We start from the raw sequence: 21,798 nt of genomic DNA on the forward strand, positions 1-21,798 counted from the left end.
TCGCGAGTAGGACATCCACCTACGACTACACAGGCGACAACTGAAGTCAACCTACGTCCACCCGTGACAAGCTACAAACCTGTCGGTGACAACTGAAGACAATTCACGCCATTTTCGCCTCCAGTTTTGACGCCGGTACCTGTCGCCGGTTGACGTAGGTAGTCGCCAATGGAATTCACCGAAGACAACCTACACCACCTGGCGACAACCTACGTCAGGATACATCAAGCTACGCTCATTGGCGTCAAACCCACTGTAGCCGAATTTTTTTAGGCATTCTGAAAATCCAGCGGCGACCAGAAAGACGCTACGACTATTTGGAGACTTCACGACCATACAGACGACACCCCGGGAACCATGTGCCGACAGCCGAGTCCGCCTTTAGTCGCCTAAAAAATCGCCTAAGTGGGATAGGCCCTTTAGTCAGAATGACACCCTTCAACCATTACGCTATGCCTTCTAAGTAAACTGGTTCCAAATCCAAACTACCAAGTCACCATGGATCCCATACATCTTAAACTACTGGATCTGCCTAGATGAGGATCCTTGTTATGTTGTCTGTATTTATTATTGGCATGCATTCCGAGATGTTGTGAAAAAATTTGTTTACATGCTATTCAGTCAAATCATGCGAGACACGAGTGCAATCAAGCCATTCAGTACAAAAACTACCAGAGGGCAGCATATTGTGTAACAGCTTTACAGCATTATAGTTAGAGTGCAGTTAAAAAAAGCCTGGCTGTCAAATGCTTTACTGAAGTCCATGTAAACAACATCCACTGCCCTCCATTCATGAATAATCTTTGTCATCTCCTCAAAAAAACCTGTCAGGTTTGTAAGACATGACCTACCCTAATGCTCATTGTCTCAAATTAACCCATTCTTTTTCAAATGCAAGACATATTCTTAAGAATCCTCTCCAATAACTTTCCAGCCATTAACGTGAGGCTCACTGGCGTGTAACTTTCCTGGATTATCCTTATTGCCTGTTTTAAATAAAGGAACAGCATTGGCTAGATTCTAGTCCTCTGGGACCTTGCCTGTGGCTGGAGGGGATACAGGGATCTTCGTCATGCCTCAAGCAATTGCTCTTTTGCCCCTCCCTTAGGAATCTGGGTTAGATCCTATCAGGTCCTGGTGATTTATTACTTAATACAATTCAAGAGACCCAACACCACCACTTTGATCTCAAAATGTCCTAGCATATCACTATGCCCACATAAGTCGCATTATTTTCCATGTCCTTGGTGCAGACCAATATGAAATATTGGTTTAGTACCATGCCTCTATCCCTTCACTCCAGGAATAAATTCCTGCTTTTATCTTTGAGTAGTCTGATCCTTGTTTTTAATATTTGTATAAAATCTTGGGGGGATCCTCATTATCTCAACTTGCCATCATTTGCTTGACATTTATGGCCCCTTCTGGTCCTTGTATACACTGGAATATACAGTGCTGGCTCGAAGGGCTGAATGGCCTACTCCTGCACCTATTGTCTATTGTCTATTGTCCTCTGATTTCCCTGCTACAATTATTTCCTGCTTCTTTATATTCCTCAAAGCCCCTGTCCTTTTTCATCTTCCTAAATCTAAAATCTGCATCCTTGTTCTTGTCCAAACTTATATCTAAACTATCATCCAAAAGTTCCTTCCCTTGCTTTCCTTATTGATCCTAAATTTTGATCAAACTTTGATCAGCAGGTCTTTAATCTGCTCCCACAAGTCAGTTGACTGCTGCTCCCTATTTTCTCTCTCTACCTCCTGCCTAATATTGTTTTAATTTGACTTCCCCGAATTTGGTAATTTCCCCAAAGGTCCAGATTTATTGTTATTCATAACCTTCTTAAAACTTAAGGAGTTGCAATCACTTCACAAAATGTTCTTCCACTGAAATACCACTCGCCTGACATAGTTTGTTTCCCTATAAGGGACCAGTGCCGTCCTGAGTAGCAGAAGCGAATCTCCAGTTCAGTGCAACCTATTCCTTTTGGTGTAGGTCCCACCTGCCCTGGAAAAGGGCCCAATGATCCCAAAGTATGAAGCCCTCCTTCATGCACCAGCTCTTAACCACCGCAGTCTTTCTATTACTTGCCTCACTAGATTGAGGCATGGGTAGTAATGCTCAGATCCTGTAGGTCCTGTTTTTTAACCTACTACCTAACTTAGAAATTCTCTTTACTCAGTTGATGGCTGAATGGTGTACAGTTCTGTTCCCCGAGGCAATAATTGGTTAACTCTTCTGTCAATTAAGCCTAATAACTGCACTGCTCTGAAAGCTGAGAAATATTTTATGCACAACATTTACTTGTAACGCATCTCCACGTACTATATTCTTTATGAAGAAGCCACCTTGTTTTTATTAGGGCATTTTGATGTGAATTGTTTCTATTATTTCTATCAGTTCTACTTTCCGAGCAAAACTGACTGTTGTAGTACAACAGACCAGTCACATAAATCTTCATTCCCCATCTCCAAATGGCTAAATACAGTTTCGATAAAGCATTCATGGAAGTAACAAGCGCAATGGAATTGCCTGGATGCTAACATGAAAAAATCTCATGAGATCATATATGTTAGACGGGTTAAATGCACTGGATTAAGTATGTTTAGAGAGCAAGGCAATTGATTGAAAGGAAGGAAGCAGTGGAGGGTGCCTTTAGAAAGAGTAGAGAATGATAGTATCTCTTAGTTCAGAAATGTCCATGGTATATGTAAAGGAGTGTTCTCTGACACACTGTAACCTTTACTGGTAGTTTATTATAGCACATGGCACACACGTCCCAGCACTGACTGCATCCAGCCTTCAGACGTACCGGGACCTAAAAGGGTGGAACAAAGGGAGGAGACTACAGTTGTACTAATAGGATGGGGCGTGGTTAGTGGTGATAAGGTAGCTACAGTATAGGTTGCATGCATAACCATCTACATCCTTCCCCTTACAATTCAAACAAGTTACTACAGTAGCAGGATTATTATACAGTACCTGCAAAGCTAGACATATTCTCCGTAGCGAGCCGGAGGTTTTACAATCCGACCCGAGCGAGTGCGCACAGCACCTTCACCCTCCCCGCCCGAAAGAGTAGGAGGGGGGACAAGAACAGAAACAGGAGGAGAGAAGCTGGGTGGAGAACCCAGCTTGCAGGGGGAACGGAGAGACACAGGAGAGCCAGGCGAAAATGAAGGGGTAGAACGAGTTGAAGTTGGAGAGAGAGAAGATTTTGCAGGGGACAACAGAGCCTGGGGAGCAAGCCCGGGAGGAGCAGGGGGGGCTACCCGAGGCAAAAGGACCGACCGTGGCATGCAGGGAGCAGAGGGTACGTTAGTGGAGGAAGGCTCGACACGCGATGGAGGGGTATACGGAACCGCAGGAGGTGGTTTGGGCTCGTTAACCGCCAACAGGTGCTGGCGGCTGCGTCTGTAGACAGTCCCTTCGAAATCCACGAGGTAGGAACGTGGCGCGGTGTCAAACCCGACGACGGTGGCAAGTCGGGAATAGCCGGTGGACGTCTGCAAACGGACGACCTGTCCCGGCATCAGTGGAGAAAGAGGGCGGCAGGATTTATCATGCGACCGTCGCTGGATCTCGTGTTTTTGGGCAATACGTTTCTGGACATCAGCAGGCTGCAGGACTTTAGGCATCAGGGACTGCTGGGCAATAGGCATCGGAGGGCGGACAACTCGGGACATGAGTCGCTGGGCAGGGGATCCCATGGAAATGTCTCGAGAAATGTTGCGAAGGTTCAGGAGACACTGATAGAAATCCCCGTTCGAGAGGCGGGTTTGTTCAAGCAGGTGCTTAGCGCTCCGGACCGCCCGTTCCGCTAGACCATTGCTTTGAGGGTACTCCGGGCTGCTAGTGAAATGATTAAAGTTCCACTTTGTGGCAAACGCTCGAAACTCAGCGCTGGTGAACTGGCGACCGTTGTCTGTCTGCAGCCGGACAGGGGAACCAAACGTGGCAAAGTGGCGGCGAAGCTTGCTGATCACCATCTCGGAGGTGATGGCAGGGAGGAAGTCCACCTCGAACCAATTCGAGTAAGAGTCTACTAGCACAAGGTATTGCTTACCACGCCAGTCGAAAATGTCGGCAGCCAGAGAAGTCCAGGGCATTTCAGGTGCAGGCTGCTGCAAAAGTGGCTGTCTTTGCTGATGCGGGGCAAGCGAGTGACAGTCCGGACAGGAATCGACTCGGGCTTGGATGTATTTAGCCATGGCCGGCCAGTAGTACTGGTCCTGGGCATGTGAGATGGTGGCATCTGCACCGGGATGTCCCATGTGGGCGGCATCAAAATACAAGCCACGCAGTGATTCCGGGATGACAACTTTGTGCCCTTTGATAATAATACCATCCCGGAGGACTAACTCATCGCGGACCAAAAAATAGGGGTGGACGCTGGCAGGCAACGAATTCCGCTTGGTGGGCCACCCGCGCTTGATGACAGCAGCAAGCTGCTGCAGGTCGGGGTCGTTTGCGGTGTGTTCAACCAGGCATTTCAGCTGGTGAGAAGGGACGAAGTTGACGTTCAGTACCTGTAAGTCCGACTGCTCGAAGGGGTGCTGGTCGCAGGAGGTCCGGGGGGCCCGGGACAGTGCATCAGCCACATGCATCTCGGTGCCCCTCTTATATACGATCTTAAAGTCAAAGCGCTGTAGCTGCAGCATCATCCGCTGTAGTCTGGCAGGAGCGCAGTGTATCGGTTTATTAAGTATTGTCACCAGTGGCTGGTGATCCGTTTCAATGGTGAACCTGGTGCCGAATAAGAAGTCTCTAAACCTCGAACACGCGAAAACCACCGCCAGCAGCTCCTTCTCTATCTGAGCATAGCGTTGCTCTGTGGCCGTCATTGTCCTAGAGGCATAGGAGATAGGCTGCAGCGAGTCGTCAGCGTGGAGTTGCAGGCAGGCAGCACCCAGTCCAAATCGGGAGGCGTCGCAGGTGACCACGATTGGAAGCAGCAGATCAAAAAACCTTAGTGTTGGTGTGCTGACCAGCCTCGTCTTCAGCAGGTCGAACGCCTGCTGGTGGTGTGGAAACCATGCCCAGGCAATGTCCTTCTTTGTGAGTTGTCTCAGGGGTGCGCTCAACTCGCTGAGGTCGGGGATAAACTTCCCCAGGTAGTTCACCATGCCCAGGAAGCGCTGCAGACTGACAGCGTCAGTCGGGGCCGGCAGCTCAGAGATGGCGCTGGTCTTTTGCGGGTCTGGCTTTAACCCTTGGGCTGTGAAGATGTGTCCGACGTATGTGACCTCAGGCACCCGGAACTTGCACTTTGACCGATTGAGCTTCAAATTTATCTGCCGGGCACGGTCCAAAATCCGCCGGAGGTTGTGGTCATGTTCGGCCACGTCCCTCCCATAGACCAGAATGTCATCCACAATAATCGCGCAGGGCAGACCTGCAAATAGTTGTTCCATAGAACGCTGAAATACCTCGCTGGCAGAGTTGATGCCGAACGGCATCCGTAAAAACTTAAACCTGCCGAAGGGCGTGCTGAACGTGGTCAGATCCGTGGAGCGTTTGTCCAGGGGTATCTGCCAAAACGAGCTCCTTGCATCGAGGACGGAGAACACAGTAGCTTGTCCCACCTGGGCGGCAACATCTTCGACAGTCCTCATGGGGTAGTGGGGCCGTTTAATTGCCATATTTAAGTCCTTGGGGTTAATGCACACCCGTATCTCATTTTTTCCTTTCTTCAACGTGGCGACCATGGTGGAGACCCATACGGTTGGATCGCTGACAGCCTCCAGCACTCCCATGTTGACCATGTCCTTGAGCATATTCTCCACTTTGCCCTTCATGGCAAAAGACACCCTGTGGGGTGGACGGATCACGGGCTCCACAGATGGGTCTGTCGCGATCTTGTACACCACCGGCAGCTTCCCCAGCTTGTCGTCAAACAGGTCTGGGTACTCACATAGTGGATCCATCACAGGTTGCACCTTGTGGACCGTATGGTTAAACGACACCAGCCCAAGATCCTGGCATGCCCGGTTGCTAAGCAACGTCACACAGTCACTGTCCAGAATGAAGAAAGACAGGTCCTGGGAACCTTCCTGCAGCACGCAGTGGAAGGTCGCCCTCCCCACAGGTGTTAGTTCCTCTCCCCCATAGGCACGCAAAACAGAGCGGTCGGCAATCAGCAGCTCATTATTCCTTATCCGGTGGAACAGCTTTGTTGACATTACGTTCACCTTCGCCCCCGTGTCAAGTTTAGCAGAGAAACACTTATTGTTGACAGTTATGTTCACAGAAGGATCGGGGAGGCGAGATCGGCTGTGGAGGAGAGTGTAAATACTTACATCTCCCGTGGAAAAGCTGGGCTCAGAGTCCATCTCGCTATCAACCTGCAAAAGATTGTCTAGGAGTTGTCTGGGAGCTGAGGGAACTTTCCCACGGGATCGGCAGGCAGCTGCAAAATGGTTTCTTCTCCCGCAGAAATTGCATGTCTTCCCAAGGGCTGGGCACTGTGATTCTGAGGAGTGTACGTAGCTGCAGTTAGGACACTTGTTAGATCTTGGGTCCCGGGGTGTGCGAACGGGCCGCTGTGGAGGGCGAAAGTTCTCCCTCATCCGTCGTTGTCCAGCAATTCCAGTTAAATTTACGGCTCGGTTGTCAGACCCCCTCTGTCCGTGAGGATGGTGGACCACTTCGGCAATGCGGCACGCATGCATTGCTTGAGTCAGGGTTAGGTCAGGCCGTTGCAGCAGGTCGGCACGCAGCTTCTGATCGACCATACCGGTAACGAGAATGTCTCTGACGAGCTGGTCGCGCATGGTTTCGAATCGGCACCGCTGGGCAAGGTGTTGCAGGTCGGCAATGAAGCATTCAACAGGTTCATCCGGCTGTTGCTTGCGTGAGAAGAACCTGGCCCGCTCCAGTATACGATTGGAGGGCAGGTCGCATAGCTCCGCGAATTTGCGCAAAAGACATACCGGGTCGTCGGCCGATTCAGCTGGCTCGACCGGCTGGTCGTTGTCATCCAGGACCGCTGGTGCATAGACAAAGGCTTGAGCTCTCTTCATTGCGTCGGGACCGGCCAGGTTGAGCAAAAGTGATGCTTTGACCGCGGCTGGGTCGTTCCGGTTCGCAATATTGACGTAGTGAGTGTAGTCCATCACAAAAGTCGACCATCGTTCCGCAATGTCGGCATCGAAGACAAGGGGAGATGGCTTTCGGCATGAGGACGCCATATCGAGGGAAACCCGAAACTGGGCACTAACGGGAACAAAATAAATGAAAACCGGTAAACGGGAAACGCTCGGATCCCACTTCTGCCACCATGTAAAGGAGTGTTCTCTGACACCCTGTAACCTTTACTGGTAGTTTATTATAGCACATGGCACACACGTCCCAGCACTGACTGCATCCAGCCTTCAGACGTACCGGGACCTAAAAGGGTGGAACAAAGGGAGGAGACTACAGTTGTACTAATAGGATGGGGCGTGGTTAGTGGTGATAAGGTAGCTACAGTATAGGTTGCATGCATAACCATCTACAGTATATAATCAATGTTTTGGACACAGACCTGTTATCAAAAACCAAGGTGATTGAATCATTACAGCTTTTATGGTCAACTTGCTCCCAACTTCAGGTAGATGGGGGAGGTTCAGGATTTTAATTCAGTGATTATGAACCAACAGGTGCATGGTGAAATCAGTAATGTGTGAAACTTGTTGCAGGTATTCAGCTCTCCTTGTCCATCTTGGCTGCAGAGGTTGTGGACTTGAGGTGTAAGTCGAGAACCTTTGTCAAATTATTATTATAGTTTGTATTCTGGTGGTGAAGGAAATATAACTTGAGGCTGGAGCCTTAAGTGCCATTTACCTGCTGTGTCCTGGATGGTGCTGAGTTTCTTGAGTGTGGTTATCGCTGCATTCCTCCAGATCAGCAGAGCATTCATTTGCATTGGGCACGGTTGATAGTGGGATTGCTTTGGAAAAGGTGGGAAATAGACACCCTTGGCAGAATTCTTAACCAGTTATTTTCCTGGGCACAATTCAGCACAAGATGTTCGTGAAGAAAGGCAGTGTAATCATAATCTGCCTGAACATTAAAGGATGCCATTCGGCTCTTGTGTGCTTGGCATATCTGCGGAATGGAATATTAGTACTACTTTGCCCGTATGCATTAAGAATGATGGAGGACGCAGGAAGTGGTAGGTCATTGCCCGGTGCATCACAGATACTGACCTGCCAGCCTCAAAGGGATCTACAGGAAGTGCTGCCTTATATTATCAGAGACCCACACCATCCTGCCTAAGCTCTCACTGCCACCATCAGAAGGTATAGGAGCCTAAGAACTGTGACCACCAGGTTCATGAACAGCTTTTTCCCGTCTGCCATCAGGTTCTTGAACCTTCCCTGATTAACCTTGCCTCAGCACCAAACTGTGATGGACTTTAAAGGTTGTGCTACCTACTTTGTCTTGCAGTATTATGGTCGAGTTACCCAGTGTATCTGATAATTTATTGTATAATTGTTTATTGTGTTGAAATAAGGAGCTGCAGAGCCTGGTTTACATAAAAGGACACAGTGCTGGAGTAACTTAGCGGTTCAGGCAGCATCTCAGGCAGCATCTCTGGAGAACATGGATAGATGACATTTTGCGTCGGTCCCGACCCGAAACGTCACCTACCCATGTGCTCCAGCGATGCTGCCTGACCCATTGAGTTCTTCCAATACTTTGTGTCCTTTTACTTAGTGTGTTGTGTTAATGTGCTTGTAAATGGCTGCAACAACTAAACATTTTATTATTCCATTCCCAGTACATGCAACAATTAAACACCCTTGCCTTTTTTATAAGCATCTTGAATATTTGCGGTGGCGAAATTTGAATAACTTCACTTATAATTCTTCTCAATGTGAACCTGAGAATCTTTAGAAAACTTGATAATGTGATAGCATCTATTGTTAAGTGTTCAATACCATTGACAGTTCATACAATTTAAACTTGTTACCTCAAAATTGCAACAGGCATTCCATATGGTCCAAAGCTACAATTTGTAGGCATAGTTATAAACCAAGTAGTTCTTGGAAATTCTCCAGAAAACTCGGAAGAATCTCTGCCTTTGAGTCAGTTTTATTGTGTCAAATTCATTGTTTGGGGAGTAATTTTTGTAATTTTATTAGCAGAAATAAAATCATCATGTTTAAACTGCTACTCAGGATGCAAACTATTGGATGGTGTTAAAGCCTATTTACAGAATCTAAATTGCTGATCCTTTAACATTTATATTTAAAAAATACAAGGTGCTTGAGTACCAGTAGGCAATCAGACAGCATCTCCGTGGAAGTCAGGAGAAGAGAGCACTTTTTGAGGTTTATTATTGCCACGTGTCATGTGAAAAGGTGCAGTGAAAAGCTTTATTTTGCATGCTATCCAAACAGATCATACACCGATCAGCCAAAACATTATGACCACTGACAGGCAAAGTGAATAACATTGATTATCTTGTTACAATGGCACCTGTCAAGGGGTGGGATATATTAGGCATCAAATGAACAGTCAGTTCTTGAAGTTGATGTGGTGGATGCAGGAGAAATGGGCAGGAGTGAAGACCTGAGTGACTTTGACAAAGGCCAAATTGTTATGGCCAGACGACTGGGTCAGAGCATCTCTGAAACAGCAAGGCTTGTGGGGTGCTCCCGGTCAGCAGTGGTGAGTACTTACCGACAGTGGTCTGAGGAGGGACAAAACACAAACCGGCGACAGGGTGTTGGACGCCCAAGGCTCATCAATGCGTGAGAGCAACGAAGGCTATCCCGTCTGGTGCGAACCGACAGAAGGTCTACTGTGGCACAAGTCACAGAAAATTTTAATAGTGGTCACGGGAGGAATGTGTCACAATACACAGTGCATCGCACCCTGCTGCATTTGGGGCTGCACACGGAGGACCAACAGCATATTAGGCAGGTGGTCATAATGTTTTGGCTCATCGGGTCATAATGTTTTGGCTGATCAGTGTATATACCAAACATAAATCTAGCAAGTCAAACTCAAGTACAACAGTCAGAGCAAAGTGGCAGATATAGAGTGCAAAATATAGTTTGCAGCTTTGTGGTGCATCAGTTCCATAGATAAAGTCCAATGTCCACAGTGGGGTAGAGGTGAATTAGATAGTACCCAAACTTGTGGAAGAACTATTCGTAATCCTGATAACAGGGGAAGAAGTGGTTGTTGAGCCTGGTGGCACACGCTTTCAAGCTTCTGTATCTTCAGGGTGAAGAAGGAATGTTCAGGGTGGGATGTCTTTGATTATTTTGGCTGCTTTCCTGAGACAGCATGTGAAGTATTGTGTCATGTTTAGTTCCGCTCTATATCTCCAAAACATTAGACAAAAGCCCGTGTCTTCCAGCCACTCCTCTTATCCATAAATCTCTCAATTTGTTTACATTATATCTCCCATTGTTATTATATTACCTGTTATTTCAATCCATACATTTCAGCACGTCTACTGTGGTGTATTACTCTAACTAAAGCAACATTACCATTTTTGTGTTATCCGGTCAAGGAGATGCTGCATTCTTGTCCAGTGAATCTCTTTCTCCAAATACTGACAAAATATCAATCTGATTTGCCTATATATAACACAATTTAAATGTCCAACTCAACAAGAAATCTGCCCCTATTCTGGTCTCTTTTAAACTAAGTATTCATTAAGTTTAATCACCTTTGAAAATTCAGACTGCTAACTCTATTGCTCTTGTCTTTTCTTACAAAAACCTTGCCTCATTCTTTAGTTTCATCTTTTGCTGCTTCTGCATTTTGTTTCCTGTTGCTTGTTAAATTGCAACGTCTAATTTGACTTTACAACGTATATGTTGGTGCACTGCTGATAAACATGGTTCATAAGTTTTGTAAGAAGTCAGGCTGTTGCCAACCATTTGGTCTTTCTTGAATCCAGGGATAGCATTGAGATATTTGGTAGACCCTTTAATATGCTTCAGAAGCAAGCTTGGTGGTCATCGTTATCTGTCTTTCTGGAGATTTGTTAATTCTAGTGCACTCTGAAGTCTTGCCCGCTACTCATCGGCTACCAAATTCCTGTGTATTTATCCATGTCCGTTTCCACGCTTTATGACTATGACTCCTTCAATAAGTTATTTGGAGCTCTGTTGGGGAGAAACATACGTTTATAGTGAATGAAGATGTAAAAGAGAGTTAAATTAATTTTAGATTTAGAACAAATAGATAAAGTGATTATGGATTAAAAATAAGAGGAAGAAACTTCTTGTTCGGACAATTTGATATCACTGAATGTTAACTTGTACAGCAAGCTACATTTGATGCAGTAAGTATAGCGATATGCAGAAAGGCCAGTATGTCAAAGGGTGTAAATTACTGATTAGTTATCCAGCATAGAAAATGCCCTTCACCCAGCATGTCTATGGTGTCCATTAAGCACCGATCAACTAATCCCATTTACCAGCACTTGGTCAGTAGCCGACTATAACTTGCTGATTGAAGTGCTTGTGTAGCTTTTCACCCAACGGTATGAACATTGAATTTTACAATTTTAGGAAACCCCTAACAACATTCCCTCCACCTGGACTCGCACATATTTCTCCCCTCCACTCCCCTTCCTTCCTCTTGCTTCACAATTTACAAATCTTCAAACTTTTGTCTCATGACTTTTATCTTAGACTTTGTCCAATGAACTGCCTATTATAACCCTCTCTCGACTATTAACTTCCATGCTTTGTCCTGCCCTTCCTTTCTTCCAGTTTTCTTCCTCCTCTCCCCCCCGCCCACAATCGGCTTGAGGAAGGATCCGGACCTGAGCCATCATCCATGCATCCTAGGGATGCTGCCTGACCCGCTGAGTTACATTGTGTCTCTTTTTGTAAAGCAGTATCTGTGGTTCCTGTTTCTACTGATTAAAGTGCTCATCCAAGTGCTTTGCAACTGAAGCTCGGCCAATTGTGTGAAGTGAACAAAGTCCAGGGTTGAGCAAAGGTCCAATAATGTAAAATCTTGAGTTTTACTTTGCCCCTTCAATTGCTCTCGTGTGCTCAATGTACCTTGTCTAATAGGAACCAATGGCATGTGACTTTTGATTCCCAAAGCACTCCAATGGGGAGTTTCATCCTGTCACGTGTTACATGAACTAAAATGATTAAAGGTGATTTGAATGTTTGAAGGGAGAGAGATGTGTAAGTTTGGGGAGGAGCTTCGAACGGTAAGAGTCTGGGACAGTAGTAAGGATGCAGAAGCCAAAACTTGAGCTTGTATGTGTTTCATTGTCTTTAGAATTATTTAGCAGTAACCTTGGAAATGCAAATAAATTATCTATTCTTACAGGAATATGAAGAAGGATCTGGGAGAGCTCAGACGTCCCCCTCTCCGAATCAATGTGTAAGGAAAAACCTAGACTTCGAACCTTTCTCTACAACAGCACTTATTCTTGAGGACAGGCCAGCGTAAGTGCATAACAACTAATTTCTTAACCCCATAACCTTTTCTGTTGTAAGCAAGTTTGTACATTATAAAGTATTTCGTTTTCCTGTTAACTCCCATCTCTGCATTAATGACAAGTATAATTAGAATTAAATAATATTCATATGTTCTGATTTTGTGCTGAATTGCATTTTGTGTATGCTTTTATTTGCATAAAACCAATCTGTTTTTAATGTAGTTGGAAAACTTTGACATGAGTGATCTGCTTTTTTTTTCTTGGGCGTAAGATGAAAGTTGTTCCTTGAGGTTAAGTTACATTGTTCTGCTGCCATAGAAAATGGATGTGTCTGAATCTAAAACTACATTAGTGAACCTCTAATTTGTTATATTCAACAGTGATTATTGACTGAATTGGCAAACCTACAAAACAATAACTTACAATACATTAACAGTACAATACCTTGGGTTATATAAAGCCAGTATGTGGATGTTGAGGTGGACAAAAGTAGGTTTACATGTATTGGTCCCATGGTTGCCTTGAGTATATTCATAAGAGACTACACTTACAAGGATAGATTAGTAAAGCCATGACTCTAGTGTGAAGAAAGCTGAGGGGAGATTTGATAGAACCAATGGAAATTATGAGGACTCGTTAGAATAAATAGTGGGAAGGTGGTTTGTGGAGGGGTCAAGGTCTTGAGGTCATGGATGTAAAATAAATAAAAGATGGGCATAAAGTACATAAAGAATGATGTGAGGATTTTATTTTACGTTGTTATTCACTGGAATTTAGAAGAATGAGAGGGGATAGACAATAGACAATAGGATCTTTTGGAAACATATAAAATTATTAAGGGATTGGACAGGTTAGATGCAGGAAACGTGTTCTCAATGTTGGGGGAGTCCAGAACCAGGGGCCACAGTTTAAAAATATGGGGTAGGCCATTTAGAACTGGGATGAGGAAAAACATTTTCACACATTGAATTTGTGGAATTCTCTGCCCCAGAAGGCAGTAGAGGCCGATTCACTGGATGCATTCAAAAGAGAGTTAGATAGAGCTCTTTGGGCTCGTGGAATCAAGAAATATGGGGAGAAGGCAGGAATGTGGTACTGATTGTGGATGATCAGCCATGATCACATTGAATGGCGGTGCTGGCTTGAAGGGCCGAATGACCTACTCCTGCACCGATTGTCTATGTATCTATGGTGTGTGCGCTTGGAATCTGGAACATGCTATCGGCAGATGTAGTTGGAGTAAGTTCCATTGTGGCCTTAAAGGATTGGATAAATAGTTTGTGAAGAAAAACATACGTTATAGATTGCCTCTCTTTGAGAGCAAATAGCTGGTTGGATGGAAGTCCCGAGTTGCTCTCAAAGCGAACTGACTTGGACACAATGGGCTAAATGGCTATCCCCTGTGCTATAGCTGTTCTCTGATTCTGTAACACATCAAAAATACTCTGAAGATCAGGATAACATAGAATTTTTGTGAATGGGTGATCGATGGCCAGCATGGGCTCGGTGGGCAGGAGGGCCTGTTTCCATGCTGTATCTTTCGATTCATTCAATTTTGTTAGTTTCCAATGGAAGTCTATGTCATTGGGGCTCAATGTTAACAGTAGATGTAAGGAAAATGCATGTGATAATTATGCAGGCCAGTTCCCCGTCACTTTATTCCAGGTAACTTGATGGGTAAATTGTGGTTGGAAGGCACTGATCCATACAGAATAAGAGCAGTTAAAATTCAGGTACAGACGAGTTTATTGTCATGTACTTTGAAATTCCTTGTTCCAATGAAGCTCGTAAATAGTCTATGCAATTATGATCGATAAAACAATAAATAGCAGGCTTAAAATGGAAATGTAGTTTTTTCTTTTGGTTGTTAAAGCTATGGGATATTCCTAAGCTTTTGCTAAATTACTTGAGTGGCATCAGATATCAAAGAGGAAATTTTTTGAATGATTTTAAAAGATTGTCTGAGTCTATTGGAATGTGTTCAGACTAATTCTACAATGGCTTCTGTCTAAATTTGAAAAGGATATGGAAGATATGCAGGTGATCGAAAGTGTATCAGGCATAGTGGTTGCTGGAAAGAAACGTTTTGAAGATTTGAAGGATGGGGGAACAGATGATCACTGATTAAATGATTACTTTATAAATTGAACACCATTTCTAGGTTGCTATTTGAGTTCACAATTGAAGAGGTTTGAATGTTCAGTTGATTTTGAGATGTAAAATAAAGTCTGAGATGAACTTTGTTGCCTTGTTCAACCAACATCCAAATGTCATTATTTTTCATTATGAACATGGATCTTGTGTCTATATTCATGTAAAGATAATGATGCTTGCAATTTAAAAGTAATTATTGCCATAAAATTCTTTGGGGACTTACGAGAGCAATTAAATGGGCTGGTCAAAGGTTCAGGAAGGATTGCTAATGGTTGATATCAGAGCATGTAATGAGGAAGAAAGCTGGAATAAAACAACATGCTGGAAATATCCATCAGGTGAATAGAATATTATGGAGAGGAAAAACTAACACTAATTTGATGATTTTTTTATTGTGCTGATGGTTGGGGCTAGGGGCCTGAGTAGCAGCAGGCAGCAGTATAGTTGCTTGGTTGTAGGTGGAAAGACATTGTATAAGGAAAAACAATATAGTTATGTTAAGTGTAAAATGAATTGTGTGGGACTAGTATAGGTCACATTTCCCTGGGAAATCCAGCTTCTGGTTCTTGGGGAGTGAGTTGAAATGGGGTCCATGCGGCTGGGAAGCAGAGGATTGAGGCTGCAAAGGGAAAAGATTGGTGTGGCAAGTGACTGGAGAAAAATGGTGTGGTATTTGGTTCCTGTGGAGATCTGAGGCGATTGTGTAGAGCTGCCAATTACCTTAACCAAATACAGGTTGGTTCACCAATAATGCTACCTTTGTCTACAGGTTTAATAACAATGCCCCAATGTGAATAGGATGGTGAAGGTTTAGAAGATCAATTGGAGCAAGTGGAATGGAAATATTGGGTTGTGTAGTCAGTGTCATGCCAGAAATTCTGGTAAGATGTAGAGTGAGTGAGAGGTTGGGGAAAAGACTCCAGATGGATTGTGAAGCTTGAAGATAAGAGCAGCAGTCCACTGTGCAAGATGGGAATTGCTGGCCTGGTTCTGATTTTATTTTTTTAAACCATCAAACTCAAATATTAACTATTTTATCTCACTTCAGATACAGCCTGAGCTGAGTGTATCCAGCATTTTGTGTATTTATATCTGATTTCCACTATCTGCAATATTTTACTCTTGTTTGAGGTAATGAGCATTGAATTCTTCATTTAACACTCATCAACTCTGGCTCACTTGCTTCAGAAGGTTGCTTGTTCAAGTCTCACGCAGGAGATCACAATTTAAAAGTCTTGGCTGTACAGGTCCAAGGAATGTTAGAGTGCCAAGTTTCAAATGCGATGTGAGATTAAGGTCCTATCAACTGTCCCAAGTGGACGTCAAATATTCTGAGATATTTTAATAGAATAAGAACATTGTCCTGGTTACCTAACCAACATTTCCTTCAACATCATAAAAAATGTAGATGACTATCACTTCACTGTTTGTGAAGGTATGCTGTGCTTTGGCATTGTCATATTTATCGCATTACTGTAGTACTGCACAAATTCATCAACTGCTTAAAGAAAACTTTGAAATGCTGAGAATAACAGGACATTACAGTTGCTGGTTGACAAAGAAAGACTCGTAGTGCTGGAGTAACAGGGTTACTCATCAGTCTGGAGAAGGATCCTGTCCCAAAAGGTCACCTATCCATGTTGTCCAGGGGTGCTGCCTGATCTGTTGGGTTGCTCCAGTACTTTTTGGTGGTTACGTGGTTGATAAAGGCAAATCTTTTTCTCTCCTTTAGTTCAGCTGTATTTGGTGATCACTATCCTTTAGGTATTACTCGAAGCCTGCCTCCTCCCTTCACCTCACCAAATTATTTCATAATTGTTGAGACTACTCCATCTCTTTCAAGTCATTGAATTTCCTAAGCTGCTAATTTTTAATTTCATTTTAGTTGTGTTACAACGTTCGTGATCACCACATTCACTCCTGCAAAATCTATAAAATTCTTCTTGAGAATGATACAGCAGTATTGGATTTAAAGTGCAATTTTGTGTGCGACAGAATGTTCAAATGGCCATCATTTGCTGAATTGGTTGTACCATTTTACAGGTTTTTTGCACCTGAAAAGATTCACTGTTGGACTATTTAGTAGTTTTGAATGGCACAAAATGAGAAAATTGACAGGATTGAGTAACTAATCCAATTTCTTTTCAGAAATCTCCCAGCAAAACCAGCTGAAGAAGCTCAGAAACATAGGCAGCAGTATGCGGAGATGGTGGCTCAAGTGAAAAAACGAGGTTACCACTTATTCTATTATTTGGAATTGTGACATATGGTATTGTATATGGTAGACAATATTTATGAATGAAAAACAGTTTTGTGGGTCTTGTTTAGTTTGGAGATACAACCTGGAAACGGGCCCCTCGACCCACCAAGACCATGCCGACCATCGATCACCCGTTAACGCTAGATCTATGTTATCCCACTTTCTCATCACCCCCATCGCACTGGGGGCAAGTTACAGAGGCCAATTAACCTACATGCCCGCACGTCTTTGGGATGTGGGTGAAACCAAAGCATCCCGAAGAAACGTATGCAGTCACGCAGAGAATGTGCAAACTCCACACCAACAGCACCTGAGGTCAGGATCAAACCTTATTGTGGTGAGGTTTGAATTGGCGGGGAAGGGCAAAATGCAGGGTATTTAAAATATGGAGCACTACTTCATCTGAGCATTAAGAAAGTCACAACTTAAAATCACACAAGTTCATATTCAACTTGGGTGGGTACGTTTCTTTACAGAACAAAAAGATGCCCAGCGACGAAGGAAGCTATTGGAAGACAGGTGTAAACTGGAGGATAGCATTGGTAATGCTGTGATGACTTGGAGCAATGAAGTACTACCCAACTGGGAGGCTATGTGAGTGAGAGAAACAAAACAATACTACCTTATCATATAAAGGCACTTTTTTGTTCTTATTTTCTAAGCTCATTGTATTTGACTGATGTAATACATATTGGCTGTGTAATTTTCTTCAATTTACCATCACGCGATAATGATGATATCAGCAATACACAAGCCGCTAGATGTTCATTTCTTTATCATGAGTTTTGCCCCCTCTCTGAATGAATTAAGCTGTTGTCAGGCGCACCTTAATGGCTGCCTTTGACCATTCTGCATGTGTGAGACTGGAAAATTAGTGGTGTTTGGTTCAGTGTTAGCCAGTAAAATGAGCTGTTTGTGATCCTCCACAAATTTGAAAGCCACCATGGCTCTGGGTGTCTGGGACAAGGGGTCACTGTCCAAGGTTTGCAGGGCAAGAGATTTAGGCTGAGATGAGAAATGTCTTCACTTAGTAGGTGGTGAACCTGTGGAGTTTTGTCAATGGCTGTTCAGGCTAAATCACAGAACGAGTTTGAGGAGACTGATTTCTAAGCATGGCATCGAGGGGTAGAAAGAATTGAAAGTGCAACCCAATGTAAACGGCGAAGATCATGTAAAGCACAAATTTCTTCACGAGTAGAATTCTTCATGATTAAAATTGACAGCAATCTTGACTTTTTAGGTCCATGATCCTATGTCAAAATCAGAAAAGTGAGCTAACAAGTGTGTTTCCCACTTATAGAATTTAAAGTAAAGGTTACCTTGATAGTTTGATTTTGCGCTTGCATATGGCATTCTTCGATCTGCCATTCTGGATTTTCCTGAAACGATACAAATTCTTTGGATTGCCAAAAGCATTAGCATTTGGCAAAATGCATTTATTTTTATTCAAAATATTAATTTTTTCCTAGTGAGCTTTTAAAATTAATGCATCTTGTATGTGAATTTATAGTTACATACCTTTATTGTCTATAACTGTGAAGGTGCAATTCTCGTAAAGTTCGTGACCTCTGGTGGCAAGGAATTCCTCCAAGTGTAAGAGGGAAGGTGTGGAGCTTGGCAATAGGAAATGATTTAAACATAACTCATGGTAAGTTCCTGTATCTAACCAGCATCAATGATTTTACATAGAAACATAGAAAATGGGTGCAGGAGGAGGCCATTCGGCCCTTCGCGCTACCATTCGTTGTGATCATGGCTGATCGTCCCCAATCAATACCCCGTGCCTGCCTTCTCCCCATATCCCTTGATTCCACGAGCCCCTAGAGCTCTATCTAACTCTCTCTTAAATCCATCCAGTGATTTGGCTTCCACTGCCCTCTGTGGCAGAGAATTCCACAAATTCACAACTTTCTGGGTGAAAAAGTTTTTTCTCACCTCAGTTTTAAGTTACAAATTAGAAGTATTGCTGCATAATTAATCTAAAGTTTGTTGCAAGCACAAGTCAGTGAATTTCTCTGCATGGTTTTCAGAAGTTGGAAATTTGTTTGACATGCTTGAAATTGGCAACTGGTAAGTTATATATATATTTTTAAATGGAAATAAGTGGAAGGAGGTGAATTTTGTACTGAATATTTTGGGTAAATGTAGTCAAATCCAGGCGTTTACTGTCCTCATTTCTTTCCCATCCCAAGCGTCCAGTACAAGTGTGTTTTTTATAAATACCATACGGTTCTCCTAATTGCTGCAAAACTTCTGTCATCTTTCTGTTGCTTATTTTGTGGCTATCTTGTTTGCAAGGTTATGTTTATCTCCTTGTTTGGATTTTAAAATTGTAATGTACTGTTGAGAAATTTTCCGATGCTGCAATTGGGCAGGTTAAAACCATAAATATCTCGAACCAACCAATTATGATGGATTAGCTGATTTCCTTGTGATATCTTTTTAATCTAATTGTGATATTTGTCTCTGCCTTTTATTGCAAAATGTATCAAATTTCTCTATCTTGCTTATGAAACTACATTATACAAATTGCATTGTCCATCACACTTTCAAGCTAAGATCTAGGCTTTACTGCCTTGTCTACAGTTAAATCCTCAACACAATTTCCAGATAGTGAAAAATATTACTGAAAATTTGACTTGTACTGTTTGGAACCTTTTATTAACCACCTGGTTTCTCCTCAAAAAATACCTCTGGTGCTGTCAATTTATATAATTTGCCTTTCTATTCAAGAAACATCTATTCCTAATGGTGGTGAACTTGTGAGATAAGAACCTATGCAAGAACAAACTTGGATCAATTTAATATAAGATGAATCTTCGTAAGATAATTGAAAGTGACATGCTTAATTTTACTTGGCTAAAATTGTTGCACTAGAAACTGATGCATTTTGAATTTTTTTTTTATTACTTAAATTATTTTGATGTATTAGAAATTTACTTTTCAAATGTTGTTTTTCAGAACTATATGAAATTTGCTTGTCGCGAGCTAAAGACAAATGCAGATCTCTTAGTACAGCACACTCGGACATAGACAATGAAGGTACTTATTTTGAAATGTTAGCTTGGTACTAATGGAGAGGTTTGACTAGAACTAAATGAGTTTTCTTTTGCATTTAACCATATCAATATTTCTTCAAAACGTTTTCTAACTGCAATTAAACATCTGCAAATTTTGTGAGGGTTTGTCTGGAGTTATTAATGTATAATGTTTAGGGAATGGTAGAAATAATAGATTTAAATCCTTAATCACACAGTTTACATACATTCAGTAACATGTGACCAGTGCTTGATAATTTACGATATACATTAATGACTTGGATGAAGGGATTAAAAGTACCATTAGCAAATTTGCAGATGATACTAAGCTGGGGGGTAGTGTGAATTGTGAGGAAGATGCAATAAGGCTGCAGGGTGACTTGGACAGGTTGTGTGAGTGGGCGGATACATGGCAGATGCAGTTTAATGTAGATAAGTGTGAGGTTATTCACTTTGGAAGTAAGAATAGAAAGGCAGATTATTATCTGAATGGTGTCAAGTTAGGAAGAGGGGATGTTCAACGAGATCTGGGTGTCCTAGTGCATCAGTCACTGAAAGGAAGCATGCAGGTACAGCAGGCAGTGAAGAAAGCCAATGGAATGTTGGCCTTCGTAACAAGAGGAGTTGAGTATAGGAGCAAAGAGGTCCTTCTACAGTTGTACCGGGCCCTGGTGAGACCGCACCTGGAGTACTGTGTGCAGTTTTGGTCTCCAAATTTGAGGAAGGATATTCTTGCTATTGAGGGCGTGCAGCGTAGGTTCACTAGGTTGATTCCCGGAATGGCGGGACTGTCGTATGTTGAAAGGCTGGAGCAATTAGGCTTGTATACACTGGGATTTAGAAGGATGAGGGGGGATCTTATTGAAACGTATAAGATAATTAGGGGATTGGACACATTAGAGGCAGGAAACATGTTCCCAATGTTGGGGGAGTCCAGAACAAGGGGCCACAGTTTAAGAATAAGGGGTAGGCCATTTAGAACGGAGATGAGGAAGAACTTTTTCAGTCAGAGAGTGGTGAAGGTGTGGAATTCTCTGCCTCAGAAGGCAGTGGAGGCCAGTTCGTTGGATGCTTTCAAGAGAGAGCTGGATAGAGCTCTTAAGGATAGCGGAGTGAGGGGGTATGGGGAGAAGGCAGGAACGGGGTACTGATTGAGAGTGATCAGCCATGATCGCATTGAATGGCGGTGCTGGCTCGAAGGGCTGAATGGCCTAATCCTGCACCTATTGTCTATTGTCTATAATGATGTAAGTAAAATCACGTGCAAGTTAATATTGATCTTATATTGAGGTTTCTTATTAATATAAATTCTTGCCATTATTTCAACCTTTCGATAGGGGAGTAAGAAGTCCTGATTTTAAGCCAGATTTTTCTTGAGATTATCAAGTACCTTTATTAAAAGTAGCTTCAGCTTCCATACTTCTTGTAGGCTGACCAAGAGTGCGGATTTATGGCCTGCAGATTTGCTTGGATTTGATGTCCAGGCACAATCATTGCTTGATTATAAACCTAACCCTGTGCTTCCTTCACTTAAAAAAATAAGCTAATGCAACCCTCAAGGTTAACAAAAATCAAATTGGTTTTTGTCAAGCTGTGTTTTATTACTTTTTGAGAAATGTGGTAGAAAATCACTCTTCTTTTGGTGGAGCTGATACCATGAAGTCATCGAATGGCATGAAGAAAATTGCATTCTTCCAGGTATTGCTGAGGATTTGATATTTGTTTATTTAAGGTTCTCATTTCCAGCAACACAAATTAAGCAAAGTAACCATTTATTGGGAAAGATACAAAATGCTGGAGTAACTCAGCGGGATAGGCAACATCTGAAGAAGCGTTTCAACCTGAAAAATCACTCAATCAAAGTAACTCCAGCATTTTGTGTTTATCTTCATTCTAAACCAGCATCTGCTGTTCCTTCCTACACATTTATTGGG

The 21,798-nt window shown here is 43.0% G+C and overlaps 1 protein-coding gene across 2 annotated transcripts in view; it reads left to right on the top strand.

Annotated features, from left to right (window-relative positions):
• LOC144596308 (TBC1 domain family member 14-like) overlaps nt 1–21,798 on the top strand; it is a 75,881-nt gene that overhangs the window by 39,766 nt on the left and 14,317 nt on the right. For both annotated transcript variants that reach the window (XM_078404557.1, XM_078404563.1), the window contains 5 exons: nt 12,301–12,419; nt 16,715–16,797; nt 17,303–17,420; nt 18,368–18,474; nt 19,788–19,868. In XM_078404557.1, the coding sequence (XP_078260683.1) occupies nt 12,301–12,419; nt 16,715–16,797; nt 17,303–17,420; nt 18,368–18,474; nt 19,788–19,868 (508 nt within the window). The remainder of the gene's footprint in view (nt 1–12,300; nt 12,420–16,714; nt 16,798–17,302; nt 17,421–18,367; nt 18,475–19,787; nt 19,869–21,798) is intronic.

The sequence above is a fragment of the Rhinoraja longicauda genome, chromosome 1 (assembly GCF_053455715.1).
Source record: "Rhinoraja longicauda isolate Sanriku21f chromosome 1, sRhiLon1.1, whole genome shotgun sequence".
Classification (NCBI taxonomy): domain Eukaryota; kingdom Metazoa; phylum Chordata; class Chondrichthyes; order Rajiformes; family Arhynchobatidae; genus Rhinoraja; species Rhinoraja longicauda.